Below are 19,870 nucleotides of genomic sequence, written 5' to 3'. Positions count from 1 at the left end.
AGTCCCGCACAGCTGTGGCACATGGCCTGGCAGCGTGTCCTACCTCTGTGAGCCTTGCTGAGCTCTGGGGACGCCTCCTCGTCCGGTACAGCAGCCTCAGTGCCTGGGTTTGTGGGAAGCAGGTCAGGCCCTCCAGTCTGCTCTGATACTGACCCAGTAGAGATGGAGCATCGCCCAGGCCAGCGTGTCTGCACTTGAGTTCATTCCTCCTTGGGATGCCTGGGAACTCCTCTCCTGCATATCATCTTCTAAGTGGAAGCTTCAGCAGACTGAGAAGGAGCAGCTGCAGTAAGCAAATATAATGAAACTGAATGTCCCAAATGTCTTGCTTCCCTTTAATTTTTGTTCACCAAGTGATGGTTTCCAATAATTCTTTAAATAAACATGTCACTGATTAGCTAACTTCTGAACCTTGGAACAGTATCTTCTGATCATCTATGATTTCACAACTTCCAGATGAGACAAAAACTCTCAGGAATGCTGAAGGCAAGAGATCAGCTTCATATGCACAAGTCACAGAATTAGGAACAAGGATTACACAAGGAGGATTCAACCAAGACATGTTTCCCAATTCTGGCCGATGGTGTGTCTGTAAGACTTTGCTGCCACTGGACATCAAGCTCCTGCAGTAATTCTGTGGAAGTACTTCATTAATTAACGCAGACATACACTAAACAACTCACTGACAGCTTTTGCAGAAAGGCTTGCTCCTAGTATCTCTCATTTGTGACCTCAGAAAATACTCGCTGAGGACTGTGCTGAAGCCCAGGCTCAGTAATTGTGCCCATAATTAGTGTCTGCTTTTTTTTTTTTTAATCCTGTGGGCACAGCTTGCCGTAGAGACGTCAGAAATTTTCAATTAGTTCCCCTGCTCTCTGAATTAGCTGAAAGGGTACTGTCATTTTTCAGGGGTTTTGTGGAGGCCACGGCACTTGTTATACTGAACAGAAACATTCCATCTCCCAAGGAGGTTCACCTTCACCTTATGTTTTTGTTCATTTAAAATGTTTTTAGATAATGTTATTAGATCCAGAGGCCATTTAGCTGAAGCACACGAATTTTCCCACTGTCTAAAGAATATTCAAACTGAACTATCTCTTTGCAAATCTCTTGTCCTGTTGCCCACAACACACTCTGCTGGGCTCCCAAAGGCTCTGGAAAACATACCGTGCTCTTTCAAGCCCATCACCGCAGTTCTGAAGCTGCTCAGCAATGCAATGCTCTACACGCAAAGGTAAAAGACCTCAGCAGAGGGGTGCTGCTCACGCAGCCCTTGTCTTGCTGCTCAACGCCTCGGATCCACGAGTCCAGGCCTGTCCCGTGTAGTCCCCAAGTGGGAGGACAAAGCAGCTTCACAGAGCATTATGTGGAGACAAATAGGAGGAGGCAGCAAAACTCTGCGCTGACCAAGGGGCAGGTCATCACCCCAGTACAGTGTTTGGCCCGGAGGCCCAGGTTAACGTGCCAGCTCCCGTACAGCCCCGCGGCCCCCTCCCTGAGCCCCGGCCAAGAGCAGCCCAGCAGGGCCCGGTGCCGGCAGGGCCGGGGACAGCAGGGGCTCGGGGCCGCGGGGTGCAGGGGGCAGCAATGGGGCCGTTTCCCCAGCTGGCTGCCCCCCCAGCCCCATCTCATGACGACGGACCTCAAACCGGGGAGAAGAAAGAAGGCACAAAATTCTGGCTTGAGATTGTCCACAATTTCCCCGGCTGCTTGCCTGTTTTTTCTAAGGTGTTCAGGTTTTCCTTAAACTGAATGACCTTCGACCTGGCTTACGCCTCGCAGAAGCCGGACTACCCGAGGTCAACGGTTAGCGGGCCTGGAAACGAGATCAGGTCTTTATCAGCACAACCAGGGCGGAATCAAGCCGGCGTGAAGGCCGCTCTGTGCCGCCGGTTCCAATTCCTACGAAAACATCGTGAAATTAACACCGGGGCCAGTAAAGGCCGAGGGAGCGGGTGTTCTCTCACAGGGCCCGGCGGGCCGGGACGGGCCGGGACGGTGCCATGTCTGCGTGCGGGGGGGGGGGGGCGGGGGGGGCCACGATGGTACCGTCTGTCTAAGGGGGTCGGGGCTGTACCACGCGGTGTGCACGTGGGGTAACCACGCCCGCGATGGGGGGGGGAGTCGCCACGCAGCCAATGGGACGCAAGAGGTGCGCGCACATGCGCGGGCCCCGCCTTTCGGCCGCCTCGCGGCGCTGCGCCTGCGTACTGCCGCTCGCCGAGGGTGGGTGAGGCGGAGGCGCGTGCGCCAGACGGCACTTCCGCCCTTTCCTCAGCCCGGAGTCGTCTCGACGCCTTTGCGACAGCCGTAAGTGAGCGGCGGTGGCCGGCGGAGCGGAGCGGAGCGGGCGGCGGCGGCCGCGAACGGCGGCAGCGGCGGCGGCGCGATGAGGCCGCAGCAGGCGCCCGTGTCGGGCAAGGTGTTCATTCAGCGCGACTACAGCGGCGGGACGCGGTGTCAGTTCCAGAGCAAGTTCCCGCCCGAGCTGGAGAACAGGGTAAGGTGGGGCGGGCCCGCTCCGAGCCCTCCGGGCAGCCCGGAGGCCGGTCCCCGCCGCCCGCCTCGCCTGGCCGCGGCCGCTGGCGCTCGCAGCTTGCCCTGTGCGCGTCGGGAACGGCGTCTTCGAGTCCGCTCGGCGGTGGGAAGGGCTGGACCCTGCGTACGCCCGCCGGGCCGCTGGGTGTAAGGGCGGGCGGGCGGGGACCGGCTGGCGCCCGGCTGGCGTACGGGAGTGACCTGACGGAGTGGCGTGGCCGTAGGCCGGTTCCGCGTCTTCCTGGAGTATGTGGGAGGTCTGTTGCACAAACCTCCGCTCCTTTACCTCGGGCCGTCCTCTCGGGTGTGGGAGGGAGGTGGGTTTCTTCCCCCGTGTCCCTGTCCGGGGAACAGTTCTCCCTCCAGTGCACCCCAAGGGTGGTATGCTAAGGTCTCACAGCTGTCTTTAAGTTTAAGGCGGCTAGTGCTTTCTAATCCTCTCTTTCTGTTACGGCCCTATGCATAGTGTGAGACAGGCTTGATTTCAAAGTTTAAAGGCATATCCTGCTTTGGATATTGCTTATTTTTTGGCATAAAAGCATTGTTTGTTGTCCAGATGGCATTTTTGATCAATTGCGGTAAGCAAAGGCTTTTAATTTGCGGTGAAAAGCCACGTGAAAAATAGTTCAAAACACTTCTCTTCAGTGTTTATGAAATTGCTGGTGTTTTGTGCTTTCTTTAATCCTGAGAAAGGCAGTTGTCTTTTGTAGCAGTAAAATAGAATGTGTTCATTATGTCTGTGAGAATAAAGCGGGCGTTGTTGTACTGTCGTGCATTAATGCTGTCCTCTCTTGTGGAGTCCAGCCAGTTCTGCTGAGCCTGTTCAATAGCCTCACAAGTACTGTCTCAAGTACTTTCATTTTGTTTAATGCTGTCAGATGTAATATCTTCAACTGATAGCAAAACAAACACTCCCTGCTAAAGCCTTTTCTTTTTCTGACTGCACTTTTCTTCTCTTTTTCGTTTTTTTTTGTTTTGTATTGTTTTGTTGAGACGTTGTTTGACCAGCACTGCAGCAGCAGCAAGGCATTACTGATATTAAGAGTTAGCTCTGTCAATCCACTCCCTAACTGCTCTTTTTAATCTAGCAGATCTCTTTGGGTGTGAACTAAGCTTCCCCCCGCCCCTCTCCCCACCCCCCCACCTCCCCCCCACCCCCCCCCCCCCCAGTTGAATTGCATTGTTGGTTTAGTTATGTTACTCTTAATTGGTTTGTGTTCACATTGTGTTGGAATTCAGACTTGGTCTAATCACTTGGCAGATATTTAATGAAGAACTACCGGTCTGTAACTCAAAGTGCCCTTCAGACTTTGGCTCTAAACACAGTGGCTGCAAAGTGTCGAAGTGCAAATAAGCAATAAGTGAAGGTAGATATCTGAAGATATCAGTGAGTTCTGAAATGTGCAGGGCATGACAGCTAAACTTGACTTCTCTTGCAGATTGATAGGCAGCAGTTTGAAGAGACTGTCCGAACACTGAATAACCTCTATGCAGAAGCTGAAAAACTTGGGGGCCAATCTTACCTTGAAGGGTGTCTCGCCTGTCTGACTGCCTATACCATCTTCTTGTGCATGGAAACACATTATGAAAAGGTGCACTTCTTTTGTTTACCTTTTTACTTGGAAGGCTGTATGTCTTACAGACTTCAGTCAAAGACTTATTTCTTGGTAGGTTTTCTATGGCTTGTGCTGTTGTCATGCAAATTCCATATAGACTCTGAATCTTACTGCAGAGTGATTTCACATATACATCAGACAGACTTGTCTATATTAGTCAATTTGAGTAATGTAATGGTTGCTTGTACTTCAGAGGAATCACGGAAGTTCTGTCTCTGGTTGCATGCTGGGTTCTCCTAATGTTGCTATATCTGTGATATTGCTGGGGCTCTGACTCTAATGTTGGGAAACCTGATGAAGGAACTGTGGCTTCTGTGCTGTTCTGTTACCAGGTTCTAAAGAAAATTGCCAAGTTCATTCAGGAACAGAACGAGAAGATCTATGCTCCTCAGGGCCTCCTTCTGACAGACCCCATTGAAAGAGGACTAAGAGTTGTATCCTTCGTGGTTTCTTACATTTGTCTCCTGGTTTGTCCGCCTATGATGTGCTACCTGTTTATCTCCGTGTGGCACCCTCTGATCATGCTTGATCTGTGATACAGCAGAATATGTGATAAGTTTTGTTACTATCCGTTGTGTACTGTTCTCTGGTCAGGTTTTAGTACATTCAGATTTGTCGCATCGAAAGACAATGAAAATGCAGTATTGGAGTCCATCCTTTGAGACTTCCTTGAAAATGCAGTATGCATAAAGAGAGTACTCCCAACACTTAGATGCTTCCTCTATTTCAGTGACCTCTAAAAATGCAGTTTGTCTGATTGGAAAAAAAGTGACCAGCTTGGTAGGATAGAAGTTGATAACGTGAAAGCAAGAGATGGCTGTTGTTTAATTTGCAACCCTCAACTCAGGTTCTGGTGAAGATTTTGTCATATGACATCGCTGTAAGTTGATACCAGCCTAGCACTTGCTCTTGGTTCTAGCGTGGCTTATTTCAACCTTTCTTCTTCAACTCTTGAACCACACTGCAGGCATTTTATCTAATTATTACCTTAGTAGTTGTAAAGACCTTGTGTCGCCAATCTGGGGGTAGAATGAGTAACACATATAATTTTTTGAGAATATTGAAACCGGAGCAACCTGAAACACAGAATGCCAATTAAATGCATGCTAAGGCTGATTCCTTGCAGTTGGGTTATCTATGTATTTGTCTAAATAGCTTATAGCTGTCACCTACATGACTTCATTGTTCTCCATATGTTTTCTGCATTTTTCTGTGCATACGCCTCCTCGAAAAAAAACCACTCAACTTGAGTAAAAGCATTTTCAGTTTGGTTAGTGACTTAGTAGCTGAACTATGGAAGTGTTAACTTTTGTCTAGTGCATAACCTTTCCTGAAATTTAACAGAAGGTGGCAAGGCTCACAAACCCTCCGTACACAGCATCTTGTGGTCTTGTTGTCAGAACAGTCCTGGGCTGGATAGGCCACTGATCTGACCTGACGGGGCATCTCTTATGTGTACTGTTCCATTTGCTTTGTAGCTCTGAAACTGGCCTTGAAAGAGCAGGTATGAAGCAGAAGGATCAAAGGTTCTAATATCTTAACATTTTTCCACTTTTTTTTTGTTATGTTTTCATAATCTCTTTATAGTATGTTTCCCTAACAGCTTTTCTGTGCAGATTGAAATTACCATTTATGAAGACAGAGGTATGACCAGTGGAAGATAAAACTGTGGAGTCTCAGGTACATGTTAATCTTATCCTAGATCAATCCCAACCTGTTTTTTATGCTCAGAGGGGTAGATTCTGTCATACTGAGACAGAATATTTATCCCACCACTGTATGTAATTAAAGGCTGTTCACATAAATCTTGTGTGGGCTAGCTTTTCTGAATAAGAAGAAATATCAATATTTGGCATTATGCTACTGAGTGTTAATACAGATCAGGTGATACCAGATTTACCTTTAGAGAGATTCAGGTCTTGATTGTGTAAATACACATAAACTTACTTGTGCTCTATTATGTCCAAAATTGTTTTCTATTCTGTAGATAAAAGAATCTTTTTTTATTCTTTTGAACTCTTTCTGTCATAAGGTTCCAAGCAGACAAACTTAAGACTAACCCTTAAATCTAGGCTTCAAAATAGGTCACTATTTAAATGCTTATTTTGGATTTCCAGTTTTCGTACTAATAGCATGAGAAAAATATTCAAGAAATATCGTTGATGGTGCTATACTAGCACCTGCTCTTCCTATACTGCTGTCAATGATACAGCTTTTCCTTTCTAATGTTTTCTGTGGTACCTCAAACCAGGGTCTATTTTAAAAGCCTCTGTGTTTTGAGCACATGTGAGATCAAGGTCATAACAACAGCATGTTAAGGATCCCCTTGTATTTTGCCTAGAAGTCAATATTATTAGCCCCAGAATCCTAAACAAATCAAAGTTAATTGATTTTACCTTCTTGGTTCTAAGTATGTAGAAGATTCACTTCTATATACTGTTGAATGGCAGCTTTTCTGTTCCAGAAGGGACTGAACAGTGAACTACTGTTGCCTGGGGTGACATTTTGGTTTCATGTGCCAAGTGGTGGGATTCTTCCAAACCTCTTCTGCTCAGAAACACTTGATAAGATACTGTATAAATATAGAATATCTTATCTGCTGTCCTGAATCTTAGAATATGCCATATTCTAAGAGTCAAACCTTACACAGCCTAAAGGGAAAATGCAAGTTACTATACTTGGTAGTATTACTAAATTCTTTCAGTGCTTTTTCTAACCTGCCTCTGCTACCTATCTCTAGGATTTCTCTTTTGGTAGTCTGCTTATGATTGACCCATATTTACAGTGCATATAAACCAGATTAATTACTACAAGCTGGAGCAAACCATGACAAGAAGTTCTGGTAAAGCAAACCAGTGAAGATTCTTGCTGATGCATACCTCTTTCTAAACAACTCTGGCTTGTAACTTGGCATCACTTGTAGATGCCAATTCTGTCTCAAAATATCATTCTTTATCTGGTTATTAGCACTTGGGAATCTGTTGTATTGCATGGTGCTTGTGTTCTGCTGTTGGAATAAGTTTGTGTTTTACCAACTGCATCTGCATATATTTGGCACAAGCCATTTGTCATGACTCATTTCACAGCAGTTCTTGCAGGATGTTTTCCTAGGTGATGTGGGTTTTGAGCAATTACATAAAAGCTAGTTCTGTCAGTGTTCAAACAACTGAAATTTCTAAAATGAAGAAAGACTTGTGTCATGAAGTTCTGGATAGTTTGATGAATTGCAAGTATTTGTGGTCAGTAAACATCTGTTTTGAAAGCAGTATGAGTTACCCAAGTAAGCCTGATCTGGAACTGAAGCTTTTATCAGGTATTTGTCTCCTCCTAGTCATTTGGAGCCTGCAGACTGTCCTGGATGATCTGTTCATGAACACAGCCTACGTGGGCTCTACAAAACATGGACTGTATTGTGGTAGAGGATATGACTCTGGCTAGGAATAGGTGGTGTATCTTAGGACTTCTAATGGTCTCTGCAACATCTGTGTAAATTCAGAGGAACTCTAAGATCTGCTACTGTATTTGAGACCTTATCCTACCCAATAGTTTTAAGGGGAAAAATCTTTGCAAGACTCTGTCTCCAAGTGTATTCCAGCATACAAAAACTTTTTATTGCAGTTTTTCAGCTGGATGCTGTTCCAGCTCTCACTCTGGTATCTTTACTCATGATGCTTTCAGTTAACAGTGGCCAGCAACCTCTAGCTTATTGGTAGCTTTAACTTGAAAAAGTTGCTGAAACGCACTTAGTTTTCATGATACTGTGTGGCAGAGTCACAAAGTGAAAAGAGTGCTCAGGGTACTTGAAAGAGGCTAAAATAAAGGATCATGCTAATCGCATGCAGTATAGAACTGCAAAATTACTATCCCTAGGTTTCCAAAATACCTATTGAACTTTCATGAATCTTTGCTTTTGAAAGGATAAAGTTTGGACTGGCTCCTTTGTCTTAGGTACTCTGCAGATCCTGGGATGGTAGTCTAAGTCTAGGTTGTTGGCAATGTGTACAGAAAAGAGATTGGAAATATTTATGCCTGTTACGCAGAAAGAAACAAAGAGCTAAAGGTCTTTATTTCCTGTTAAACAAATGAAATCCGGAGTGTTGGTTTCTGTTCCTGCTACTCTCGCCATAGCATGTGGTAACCCTACCTTTCCTGCTACATACCTCTTAAGATAACAAAATACAACTATGTAAAGGCTTGTGTAGGCTTTTGTTGGTCTTATCTAGTAATAGTTTCTAATGATATGAAATTTCTTTTCCAGCAGATAGCTCAACGGTGGACTTGCTGTATCCCCTACCTCCTACTTTAGAGCATCATTCCTTTCTCTGCTGCCAGATCCACAGTGCCATCTACTACAAGGACTAACTTCCTAAAACTGCTCCACATGGGGTGACCTAGCTGGTCAGCATCCATTTTGTGGCAAACTTTTAAGCAATGAGATCACTTTTTAGTTTTTTTCAAGAAAAAGCAGAAGTGGTAGAGCTACATACACTTCTGAAAGAAACAGGGCACTTAGCGCAACGGAAGTCTAGTTTTAGTCATGTAAGTGCAGTGCTGTTCCTCCCTAGTTCTTAAACCTTCTGTCCATCAATCGGGCTTTGGAAAGCTGCAAGTCAGAGTGGGGAATTTTCCAGAAACAAGGCCTTCCCTCCAGTTCAGTATTGGAGTGAGGGGATACACAGTGCCTCTGCCTGGCAAGAAGTGACTCAAGGCAACGAGCGTTTTGTGTTTCCTGTGCTGATTCTCGTGGAAAACCAGAAGGCAAAGTGTTACTTGTTTTAATGTTTTGGTTGTTCCTAGAAGGGGGAGGAACAGCCAGACTTTAATACTGGTGTTTTTTCTACTGCTGTATCTGTGCTGTTACTGCATCTGTCAATGCTCACCAGAAGAGGGGGGTCTATTCATTCATAAAACAGTAAGTACAATGAAATGGATGCTGAACCAATAAACATAACAATTCCTACCCTACTCTGATTAATATGTGAAGTGTAAAACTGTTTCTTTATGGATTTATTATATATAATTTATAGGAAAACATTGATTTGACAAACTGTTAGATGTTGTGTAAGATGGTTTCTTAATTCTGTCTGCTGGCACACCTATTGAAAAGTAGAACTGTGCATTATTTAGTATCCCCCATGCATCAACATTCCTCGGCAATACCTGCAAAAGTAAAGTTCCTACAAACCAAGCTGGCTTAATATTTTTCTCTTACATCCTTTTCCCTTATCAAAGCAAGGATGTCCCAGCTTAGGTTCTGAGCGTCATTGTCCAACTGTAGAAGGAATTCCAGGAATTTAGAAAAGGAGAAGACTTATGCAGAACAGATCGAGTGTTTTGGCTTTTGGTGGTACTGTAGGTGCTAATACTGGATCTGAAATTCCAGGCTTATTACTCAGCCACTGATTTTTTTTTTTTGAGATTTGTTTAATATTTGAATTGTATAAAACTTGTTTTTTCTAAACTGTAACAGTGTTTGCCTTTCACATCTGTTGCAATATTGGCAGAAGTACTAATGGATTAGTAAATTTTTTCTTAAACTGTGTCTGTGTCATACTTGATAGCACTGCTTTGCATACAGTAGCACTAGCGGTGAGATTTTTACTCCTACGGTAGTAGGGTCTTGGCTGCGAACAAACAGAGCCAGCATTGCTTCAAGATCAGTTCCTAAGCCGCAACCTTTTTGTCCGCTGTTAATATAGCTTTGTTTTTCAGCAGCTTTCCACGGCTCCTGACCGCACGCAGCTGTGGTGCTTCGCTCCACCTTAGCGCCCCCGCCATTTTCTTGAGGTGGGGCGCATGCGCAGTGGAGGTCACAGCTGCGGCGCCGGGCGCCTGCGCAGTGGCGCTCGCTTGGGCAGGGAGAAGCGCTTGCGCGGTGGGGCGGGTCGCGCATGCGCGGAGGGCCGTAGCTGTTGGCGGGAGGCTGTGTCGAGATGGCGGCAGCGAGCGGTGAGGGGACGGAGGGGGATTCGGATGGCGGCAGCGAGGAACTGGTGCTCACCCCGGCACAGCTCATCCGCAGCCTGGAGCAGGTAGTGTGGGCTGGGGAGAGCGGCTGAGGGCCGGGCCCCTGAGCTCCCTGGGGAGATATGGGGGCGGGGGGTGGGTGACCGAACGCTGGGCTCTGTAGGACAGATGTGGGGTGGTTGGGGGCCGGGTCCCTAGGCTCGCCGGAGGAGATGGGGAGGGCTGAGTTTCTGGCCTCTCTGGGGACTGGGGCCTATCGGAGGTGCAGTCCTCGCTTCTGCTTACAGTGTGTCTTCTTTCAGGCCTGGCTGAACGAGAAGTTTGCTCCAGAGCTACTGGAGAGCAAACCTGAGATCATCGAGTGTGTTGTGGAGCAGCTGGACCATATGGTAGGTTCTGCTGGGCTAAGGTGGTGGTAAAGGCAGGCCCTGGTTGCCTGGCCTGGCAGATACATGCATGGGTCTCTCTGGGATTGCCAGGATTATCTGCTCCTCTGTCCCTGAGATAAGGCTGTTGTGAGTACCTTTTTTGAGCTTGTCTTGGAGGGGGAACTGGGAGATACAAGGAAATAGCGTGCTTGGTGTCGCCAAAAGCAGTCACAGTCTGTTTTTTCTGGGCCCTATGTACAAAACCTGTCTTCCTCTCTGTTTGACATTTCAATCATTTAATTTTTCATTGTATTTCCTTGCAGGAGGCAAACCTGAAACGGGCAAAGAGAGGAGACTTGAAGGTCAGCATTCACCGCATGGAGATTGAAAGGATCCGTTACGTGCTCAGCAGCTACTTGCGGTGTAGGCTTGTAAAGGTAATACTTGCTTCTGCTGCCCAGGGGGTGAAAAAGGGTGACTTCAGGAGTGATTTTTACCCATACAAGGCCTCCTGCTTCAGCAAGGCACTTAGTTAAAGCCCATGCTCTGTGTCCTCTGAAGTCCAACCCAAAGGAATTCATTCCTTGGACACACTTTTCAGTTGTTTTGAAGGAGGATCACAGCATTGCTATGAGTGTTTTCTTACCTCATCTAAGCCCAGGATGGCACAATTGAATGCTTGCATGTTCTGCCTGGGTCCTGCCATGTACACATACGGTTTTGCAGCTTGGAGACCCCAGTTGGCCATATTGCTGTTAATTCAGGAGCAGGTATTTGCGCAGGCCTGCGGCTGCTGCATACACCCATACAGCAGTAGACTGCTGCTTGCAGGGGAAGCCTCTGGGGAGTGGGGGTAGTAGCCACTGAACTACTGGGAAAAGTCTGTTTCAGTCTTTAGCATTGTGTTTCAATATCAGATAGAGAAGTTTTTCCCCCATGTCCTGGAGAAGGAGAAGTCTCGAGCCGAAGGGGACCCTTCCATTCTGTCACCAGAGGAGTTTGCTTTTGCTAAAGAGTAAGTATGTTTTGGATGCATCTCCCTCCCTTTTTATAGGTTATAGAACTCGGGTTTTACCAGGAGGTTTTCTTATGGACAAGAAAAGAGCTGAAATAAAATAACTCTGGTAACTCTGAGGCAGTTACCAGGGAAGCCATTGGGCTTGTCTCTGGCCATGCCTGTGGAACCAGGAGGTGTCACTTGCTGGCGTTTTGAGTCAGTACTCTCCCCACAAATTTGTATTTGATTAAACCAGTAAATGCTCCAATGTTTTGTTTCAGGTACATGGCAAACACAGAGACTTATCTGAGAAACGTGGCCCTAAAACACATGCCGCCCAACCTGCAGAAAGTGTCTCTCCTAAAATCAGGTGAGTACATCCAGACTCCACGGCAATCTGAAAATTGCAGCAGGAGGGATGTGGGGAAAGCTCTGAGGAGCATGAAATGTTATGGGCTAGTCCTCCAGCTGGCGCTCAGCAGAAGCAAAGATGACATGATAACAGTGTCATAACGCTGCTCTGCTGTGTGGTGTGTGCCTTGATGCTGCTGTCCCTTGGTGCTGCTGTCAGAGGATCGTGCTCGCCCCTGCCATCGAGTCTTGTCTTACATTGAGGCAGCGCACACTACATCTGATCAGAAGTGTCTAGCATTCCCTTTACTGGCCATGAGTTTGCTGTCCCTCCCACCCCTCTGTTAGCTTGGTGTCCTGCAGAGGAACATAAGCAAGAGCTAAGCTTGTGCTCCGAATCCGTTGTTTGCAGTTCCGAAGCCCAACCTGGACTCCTTTGTGTTCCTGAGGGTGTTGGAGCGGCAGGAGAACATCCTGGTCGAGCCAGAGACAGATGAGCAGAGGTAGGTGGGCACTTCCCTGTGCGGTGCACGAAAATAAGCTTGTTTCCCAAAAGCGTCGCGGGTTACAGCAAGGCAGGGGAGGCCGTTTAACTTGACATCCATCTCTGGCAGAGAGTACACCATCGACCTGGAGGAGGGCTCGCAGCATCTGATCCGGTACAAGACCATTGCCCCGCTGGTGGCCTCGGGAGCAGTGCAGCTCATCTGAGGGGCGAATGGTAAGTGCAGGGCCAGGACGGCCGTGACGCCGGGGGGTGGCTGCTGCAGCCGCTGCGGACCCCCCCCACCCCGGCCCTCCCGTGGCCGGCAGGTGGCGCCGGGGCGGAGCGGGCCGTGGGGGGGGGGGGCGGGCCGTGTCCCCTTCGGCCGTGGCGTGGCTGGGCAGGGCAGCAGCAGCAGCGTCGGAAGGGGTACCCTTGAAAGCACGCAAATAAACCAGCAGGACATCTTTCCCTCTGCTGATGCCGAGGGGCTTGTTGCGCCTACAGCTCATCAAACTCCTAATTGGTTATGACATGCCTGGAATATGGCCAGACTCCTTTCTCTGGTGCTCCTGAGCGAGGGCAGTCTGTGTCACGGAGCGCATCTATCCTTTAAGGCGAATACAGCCTTTGCAAATAGTAGGGTGCTCTCTTTTAAACCTGCAGCTGTGTGTTCATTCCTGTTCCAGTTTGGCACTATTCTTTAAATTAGGCTGTTGGGTGGAAACTGACTGACCGAATGGTGTGGCAACGAGCTATGTGAACTCCACCTTCCCCTGTCAGCTTTGATCTCATCACAGGGTCTGTACCACCCTGGATGTTACGCAAGTGGCCTGTTGCTCTGAGGTGAATCAGGGGGATACTTCTGCACCATATTTGGCATATGGTCCATTGAGCAAAAAACCACCACACATAAAGATATTTGAAGGCAGAGCAAATCTTAATTCTTACAGAAAGAGCAGGAGGGGTTTGGAACACATTAAGGATGGAAACTGCAATTCAGAGCAGAGGAAATGTCATGAGCGAGCAGGGGAGAGCCATAGGGTCCTGTGTGTGGTGCTTGGCACCAGCTCCTTACCTGCAGTGGGAAGGGAGGGTGAAGAGTTTACGAAGTTTGTTCCCTTTGTCTTTCTGACTATCAGCTGGGAGATGGCCATGAGCTTAGGAATTCAGGGTTTCTACTAGCCTGGAGTTTCTCCCTTGAAGCATTGTTATGCGGACCAAACAGCAAGTCTGCCCTTCCTCGGAAGGGCCCTGTCTTTGGGGAAGGAAGGCTGCACAAGCTTTGTTTTGCCTATGCAGCCTGTGTCCCGGTGTGGATACAGGTGTGTCAGTACAGCCCTTTCTAATATGGCCAGAGAGGAGCTATGCTGCTTCTTCCTGGCATTTTGGCAATAATAGCCCTATCCTTGTAAAATACCCACCCTTGCCATTACAGGTGTCTGAGGTTTGCCTGCAGAGTAGGCCTGGATTTGGAATTGCTACCTGGACCTTGTGCTGATAATGGCATTTCTTGCCCTGGGCCAAGGAGTGAGTGCTTCCAGGAGCCATGGGCAGCTGTGTTTTCTCTGATCAGATTGTGAATGCTGCAATCACAATCAAAGCTTTGGAAATGTCAGACAGCATTTGCAGGTTTGTCACAAACCTCCTCTTAACCAGATCAACTGGTTCATGCTCAGGGTGTTTGTGCCACAGCCATGGGGTCTTTATGCTGCCCATGTAAAATTTGTATTTCAACCTGCAGTTCTGCTGCATGTGCAGACTTTGCGTAAAGCCAACGCCAGAGCAGGTCCTGCACAGAGGGTTTAAGTGCTGCTATTTCATCGCTTGGAATTCTGCATGTAGATCAAGTCCAGCGAGGGGGGCGAGAGGCCTTGCTGCTTTTCCGGCCTTTTCCAACCTGCTTCTTTGGACTGGCTGACTTCAGGGACATTGCACCACTATTACAGCTAATCCTCAAGCTCAAGGCTGCCTTCAAATAGTTTCCTTTGTGCTGGTCACGCAAAGGAAAAGCTCCTCTGGCCCTGGTGACCTGTGCATGCCTCTTCTAGTTGGTGGAGAAGCCAGGGTGTCCCATGCTACCTCAGCTCAGTGCCTGTCAGGTGCGTGGACTGACAGTGGCTCGTGTTCCTTCAGGGCAGGGTCTTCCCTGCACGGCGGTCTGTGTGAGGAGCAGCCAGTGCTCCTCTGACACTCCCCTTCCTCTGCCAGGCAGAGGGTCACACAGTGCATCTTGTAGTGTGAGTGGCTTTGCATGTGTGGTTTATAGTGTTCGTAATGAATCCGTTTAGATAAAGAAGATTCTTTTAAGTATAGATGTTAAGAGGAGGCTGAGTTTAATCCTTTGGAATCAGTAGCACATACCTCTGCACAGCCCCCCAGGAAGGGCTGTGGATTGTGCCCTGCCTTTATCTACAGCCCAGGCTGCTTCACAGAGGTGACTGAAGCTCCCAGCCAAAGTCATCGTTAATCCGCTGCTGCAGAAACGTGCTATAGAAGGACTGCTTGGAGAATGTCTAGGTGGCACGTCTGGAAGACTTTCTCCTTGGCCCTATTAAGTTTGACTGAAGAATTGTCCAGACAGCTAGTACTTGCCTTACCGCTGCATATCACGTGGCTGCAGCAATGTGGGCATAAGGGGCACCTGTCCTCTTCCAACGGCTGAATCTTAACTGGATCTGATTGTTTCCAGACTGCCTTCAGTACAGCTCCTCTCTGGAGTCTGACAGCCGGCACAAGACAATGTTCATCACAGGCTGTGCAGGATTTTTGAAGATGGCTAGTAGGCTGAAATCAGTCAGGCTCATAGTGAGATTCAGTTTTGGCATACCTGAAAATGCTGCTCTCTGCTTTTTGTGTCCTTCCACGACTAAATACCGGGACACTTTTGGGACTGGGTACAGCCTTACTGCTAACACTGTGCCCCTGTTCTGTCTGTGCTGGGAGAAGGGGAAGTGTCTGCAGCTTTGTCAAGGAAGTGATGCCTTTGGCTTGTACTTATAGATGGAGGAGAAGACCCAGCAGTCCATCCACCTTAATCTGTGCCTCTGGAAGAGAATGTGCAGAGTGGGAACAGTTTTTCCAGCTTCCATGGGGTCTGCTGTAAAGCTTGAGTTCAAATACATCCCCTGTTCTCTGCTCCCTCCAAGGTGGAGATAGCTTGGGTTTACTGAGTGATTAGCTCTAAATGCAAAGTAGGTGGATGGTGAAAGAGGTCGCAAGGAGGGCACTGATGGTGAGCTGTGATTTCCCAGCCTGAGCCGGATCGGCTCTCCTGAGTGCAGGAGAAAGGTGGGGCAAGTGGTTTCATTGCTAGGAAGACTTTCATGTCTGTGTCAGTTGCCCAAGTCACTGAAGTGGGGGGGAAACGCACTGTCAGCACGAGAGGATGTGATGAAAGGATGGTTCTCTGAAAGCAACTGCTGAAAATGGACTCATCGCCGGCATTGTATGTGCTGGAGGGCATCTGTCCTTGTAAGCATACATCTAGTATGCCACCCATCACAACAGTGCACGGGGGGACTGTCTTCCATTAGACCCCAGTCATGTGTGAAATGTGGAAAACCTGTTGAGGGATTTTTCTGCAGGCTTTCTCTTCCACTGCCCTGGTTAACCCTGGCTGCAGGCTGCTGTGCTTCTGGGTGACAGTAGCTTTCCCAGAATCGAGAAATATCTGTGTTAGAGCTGGTATCAAGGGAGTTGTTCCTCTGAAAGTCCTGTCTAGGAAAAGTAATCCGAAGGTGGTTCTATTTATTTTCTCCTGGGTATCTACAGGAAAATGATCTCAAATAAATTACATGTGATCCAGTGAGGATGATAATTCCTTAGTAGCAACAGCTACCTATGCAAACTTTCCTACACTGTGGGGAAACAACTGGAAGTTCTGCGGGGAAAAATTTCAAGTATTCAGAGGTTCAAAAGCAGACAACTTGCGAGACCTTGAGCAAGAGCCCTTAGTTCAAAACGGGGCGGGGGGGGGGGGGCAGTTTGCTGTCATGACCTCAGGAGATGTTGCTTGGGTTTGTAACTTGGGCAGTTGCAGCCACAGTTAAACCTTGCAGGGTAGCTGATCCTCCAGCTGACCTCTGCAGAAGGATGTGATGCTGCCTGTCTCCGACGCTGGCCTCAGAAACGGGGAGCGCTGCTTCCAGCTCGGGCCTGAGCGTCGTCACCAGCCAGGGCTTTGGCCGCAGCGTGCCGACTGCGTGCTGACAGCGGGATGTCTGGTCTAGGTCCAGCAGACGGATCTGCTCCGATGCTGCGGGTACCCAGCTGCACTGGCCACCAGCAGACACCTCCAGCTCCTGCAGGCCCAGCCAGGCAAGTGCGTCTGGCCCCTGGTCACCCACAAAGTTCTCTGTCCTGCTCCTCCCCAGGCAGGAGTGTCTGGCCAGCAGAGACACGAGTGCCACACGTCCTTCTAGGGGATGGTGCTGCTTTGACTCTCTTGCTTCTTTTTCTGCTGTTTTTGCTGACTGAGGCTGGGGCTGAACTGCAGGTTTTTGCCAGCAAGCACTGGGTTCAAGCTCACTTCTCCTGGCCATCCTGTGAGAGGTGTCTTGCATTGTTCTGGAGACGTTCAGACACAGGGGCGAGGGAAAGCTGTGTATAAATACTTGATAGGTAGGTTGTGTCATGAGCTGATGAAAATCTGTACTGTCAGCAGGAGCAATCAGGGCTGCTTAACATAAATGGCTAGACAGCTCTGGAGAGATTAGCAGGTACTACAGGGCAGGGGTGATCTGATTTAGGTGACAGTCTTTTCTGTCAAGGAGTCACATGTGAGCTGAACAGAAGGTGATGTTGAATATAGGTGTCAGGGACACCATAATGTCTCTTGCCTGCTCAGGTGCGAGTGAATCTCTTTCTCAGGGCAAGGAACTGGGGTCAGAAACTTACGAGTTAGATTCACTTTTGGTAGAGGATGAGCCTGGAGTCTGGGATTTTCTTTGTGCTTAGGCACCTTGGAAGTAGCTGGTTTTGGACCTGAAAAGGGATGTATAAAAAGAGTTCAAGCCTCCCACCACTAAAGACAATGTGAGAGGAACATGCTCCTCTTCTTCCTGTAGCTCCGCCAGGCGTTGATGGTTCAGTAAATGCCGGTCTTGTAAAAAGCACTCGCCTTTTTCTGGCATTCGGAGCTTTTTCTGTGCTGCTCCTCCCGTCAGCCCGCTTCACAGCTGAGCTCCGTAGCAGGGAGCTGAGCTCCCGAGGAGAAGGCCGCAGCCAGGAGCGTCGCCCGGCAGAGAGAAGGATGGTCGCCGGTACCCGGGTCGCGGGGCCGGCTCGGGCTCTGGCCTCGTTAATCGGCCTCGCCCGAGAGGGCTCCTTTGCGGCACAGCGTGGGGGGCAGAGCCCGGCCCCGGTGGTCGCAACCGGGCCGGCGGGTGGTCGCGCTCGGCGGGGCCGGGGGAGACCCGGGGGCGCGTTCTCAGCCCGTCGGGGCGGGGCAGCCCCGAGCCCCTATTGGCCGCTCGGGGGCGTGTCTCCGGCGCTGATTGGCTGTCGCCGCGGCCGCGGGGTGTCCCGGCCGCCGGCGCTCCCACGGCTCCATTGACCGAGCGGAGCCGCCGGCAGCGGGACCGGAGCGGGTGGGACGCGATGAGCTGCGGCGAGTGAGAGCGGGGCGGGGGTGGGCGGAGGGAGGGAGGGGGCGGGGGGGGGGGCACTCGCCGTGGCTGGAGGTCCGGCAGCTGGGGGCAACGCCGCCTGACCCCCTCTTTGCTTCTAGGCTTTTCCAGGTGTATAGCACGAGGGCCATCGCCCCCCCGGCCATGCCTGTGGACCTGGCCATGCGGCTCTGCCTGAGCCACTCGCCCCCCATCCGCAAGCTGCTGAACTCCTACGAGGAGCTGCGGGGCAACCGGGGGCGCAAACCCCTCCGATCCTGTCTCAACCAGAAGCCGAGCGCAGAACCCGAGCCTGAGCGGCGAGATAGCACCAAGAGCTCCAAGGGCCAGAAGAAGAAGAGAGTCGTGTTTGCCGACACGAAGGGGCTCTCGCTGACGGCCGTCCGCTTCTTCTCAAAGATTGAGGAGGACCTCTGTGACTTGCAGCATGCCCTGTCTGACCTCGCCTGCTTCCGACCTAGGCTGTGGGACTCACGCCCAGAAGCGTGCAGGTATGTGCTGGACTTCCCACAGCCCTCTGCGGACTACGTGACTTTCCGCAGCCGCCTACACAGCAACCTTGTCTGCCTGGAGAACTGCCTGATCCAGGACCGTGCCCTGTCAGGGACAGTGAAGGTCAGAAACATTGAGTACGAGAAGAAAGTGATGGTCCGCATCAGCTTCGATGGCTGGAAGAGCTTCCGGGACATCTCCTGCCAGTACATGCATAGCACGTACGGCTCGGCCGACACAGACATCTTCTCTTTTGAGCTTGCCCTGCCCAAGCCATCCGTCTCCCGCAGGCCCACAGAGTTCTGCATCTCCTTCCAGTGCGGACAGAAGACCCACTGGGACAACAACCACGGGAGAAACTACAAGATTTGCCATGTGGGCATGATCCGCCCTCCCTCCCATGCCGTGAAGGGTGCCACTGGGGCCTGGGAGCATCTTGGCACCTCTCGGGCTGCCGCCCTGGTCCTTTCTCACCTGCAGACCTGGCGGCGCTCAGAGACCCAGGCTCCTTATTGGTAGGAAGGCAGTGTGCGGGGAGGTGTAGGTCCCATGTCCCGACTACGGTACAAGGGTCTTTGGGGAGGGGTCAGCCGCAGAAGATGCTGTTCACGGTTTCGTTAGCTCCTCCGTGTGTCTGGCCTGCTGCTGTACAAGCAGCTGCCGCTCTCCACGGAAGCTTCTTCGCTGCTGGCTCCTGCCGTACAGGCTGGAAGCCTCTGCTTGGCATAACTCCTGCCCGTAGGTTCTCGAGGCAACGCTATTGCGAGAGTAGGGGAGTGACGAAGGGACGGCTGCGGCCCGCGGCCGTGTCCGTCGGCCGCTTCGGGTGGGAGCCAGCCCTGTGAGCCGCGGGGGTCCCGGTGCCGCCCAAGTGCCTTGGTGGGGTCTCGGCAGAGCTGCCGCTCCCGGGCTGCGGCAGCAGCCGCCAGCGGGGCCTGCTGCCCTGGGGGCGGTCCCGAGGAGGGCTCGCCGCGGGGGTGACCGAGCGCGCAGGCCACCGGGCGGGGCCGCCTCCGGTCGTTGTTGCTGTAACGGGGAGTTAATAAAGTGACGGCGCTTCGCGAGTCTTGGCTCTGCCGCCGCCGCCGGGGCGGGGAGGGGTGGGCGGGGCAGGGGCGGGGAGTGGGCGGGGCCGGCGGGGGTGGGGTGGGGCTGGGCGCCCTCTGCCGGCGGTGCGCTGCTGCGGGCGCGGCCCCGCGGGCGGCGCGCTGGCGTCAGCGCACGCAGCGCGGGGCGGAGGCGCGCACGGCACGTGGCGGGGGCGGGGCCGGGGCCCGGCGGCAGTGGCGGCAGGTGAGTGCGTGACCGGCCCGGTCCGGCTCGGCCCGGCCCGGCCCGGCGTGTCCCGTTTCCCCGCCTGGTCCTCGGGCCCTTGTCCGCTTCCCTCTCCCGGTGCGCCCGGCGGGGGGTCGGGGCGGCTGGGCAGG

At 50.8% G+C, this 19,870-nt stretch overlaps 3 protein-coding genes across 4 annotated transcripts; all 3 read left to right on the top strand.

Annotated features, from left to right (window-relative positions):
• The first annotated feature begins 2,312 nt into the window (after window positions 1–2,312).
• Window positions 2,313–9,694, top strand: GOLGA7 (golgin A7). 2 transcript variants are annotated; one of them, XM_069800882.1, is made up of 5 exons: window positions 2,313–2,500; window positions 3,978–4,130; window positions 4,487–4,588; window positions 5,771–5,834; window positions 8,416–9,694. In XM_069800882.1, exons 1-4 carry the CDS (start codon window positions 2,390–2,392, stop codon window positions 5,816–5,818), a joined length of 414 nt encoding a protein of 137 aa, XP_069656983.1. In that variant the 5' UTR covers window positions 2,313–2,389; the 3' UTR covers window positions 5,819–5,834; window positions 8,416–9,694. The 2 variants fall into 2 exon arrangements, with proteins under 2 accessions (XP_069656983.1, XP_069656982.1); XM_069800881.1 differs by having other exon boundaries at window positions 8,413–9,694.
• Window positions 9,695–10,037: 343 nt separating this feature from the next.
• On the top strand, window positions 10,038–12,548 carry GINS4 (GINS complex subunit 4). Its single transcript, XM_069800880.1, has 7 exons — window positions 10,038–10,186; window positions 10,424–10,510; window positions 10,813–10,926; window positions 11,407–11,504; window positions 11,768–11,856; window positions 12,250–12,340; window positions 12,452–12,548. Exons 1-7 carry the CDS (start codon window positions 10,088–10,090, stop codon window positions 12,546–12,548), a joined length of 675 nt encoding a protein of 224 aa, XP_069656981.1. The 5' UTR covers window positions 10,038–10,087.
• A 5,265-nt stretch (window positions 12,549–17,813) lies between these two features.
• Window positions 17,814–19,507, top strand: LOC104315861 (protein phosphatase 1 regulatory subunit 3C-B-like). Its single transcript, XM_069800879.1, has 2 exons — window positions 17,814–17,936; window positions 18,053–19,507. Exons 1-2 carry the CDS (start codon window positions 17,923–17,925, stop codon window positions 18,960–18,962), a joined length of 924 nt encoding a protein of 307 aa, XP_069656980.1. The 5' UTR covers window positions 17,814–17,922; the 3' UTR covers window positions 18,963–19,507.
• The last annotated feature ends 363 nt before the right edge of the window (window positions 19,508–19,870 follow it).

Source organism: Haliaeetus albicilla, chromosome 13 (genome assembly GCF_947461875.1).
Source record: "Haliaeetus albicilla chromosome 13, bHalAlb1.1, whole genome shotgun sequence".
Taxonomy (NCBI): domain Eukaryota; kingdom Metazoa; phylum Chordata; class Aves; order Accipitriformes; family Accipitridae; genus Haliaeetus; species Haliaeetus albicilla.
Note: the sequence above shows the minus strand (reverse complement) of the source record. Positions and strands in the feature narration are given on the sequence as shown.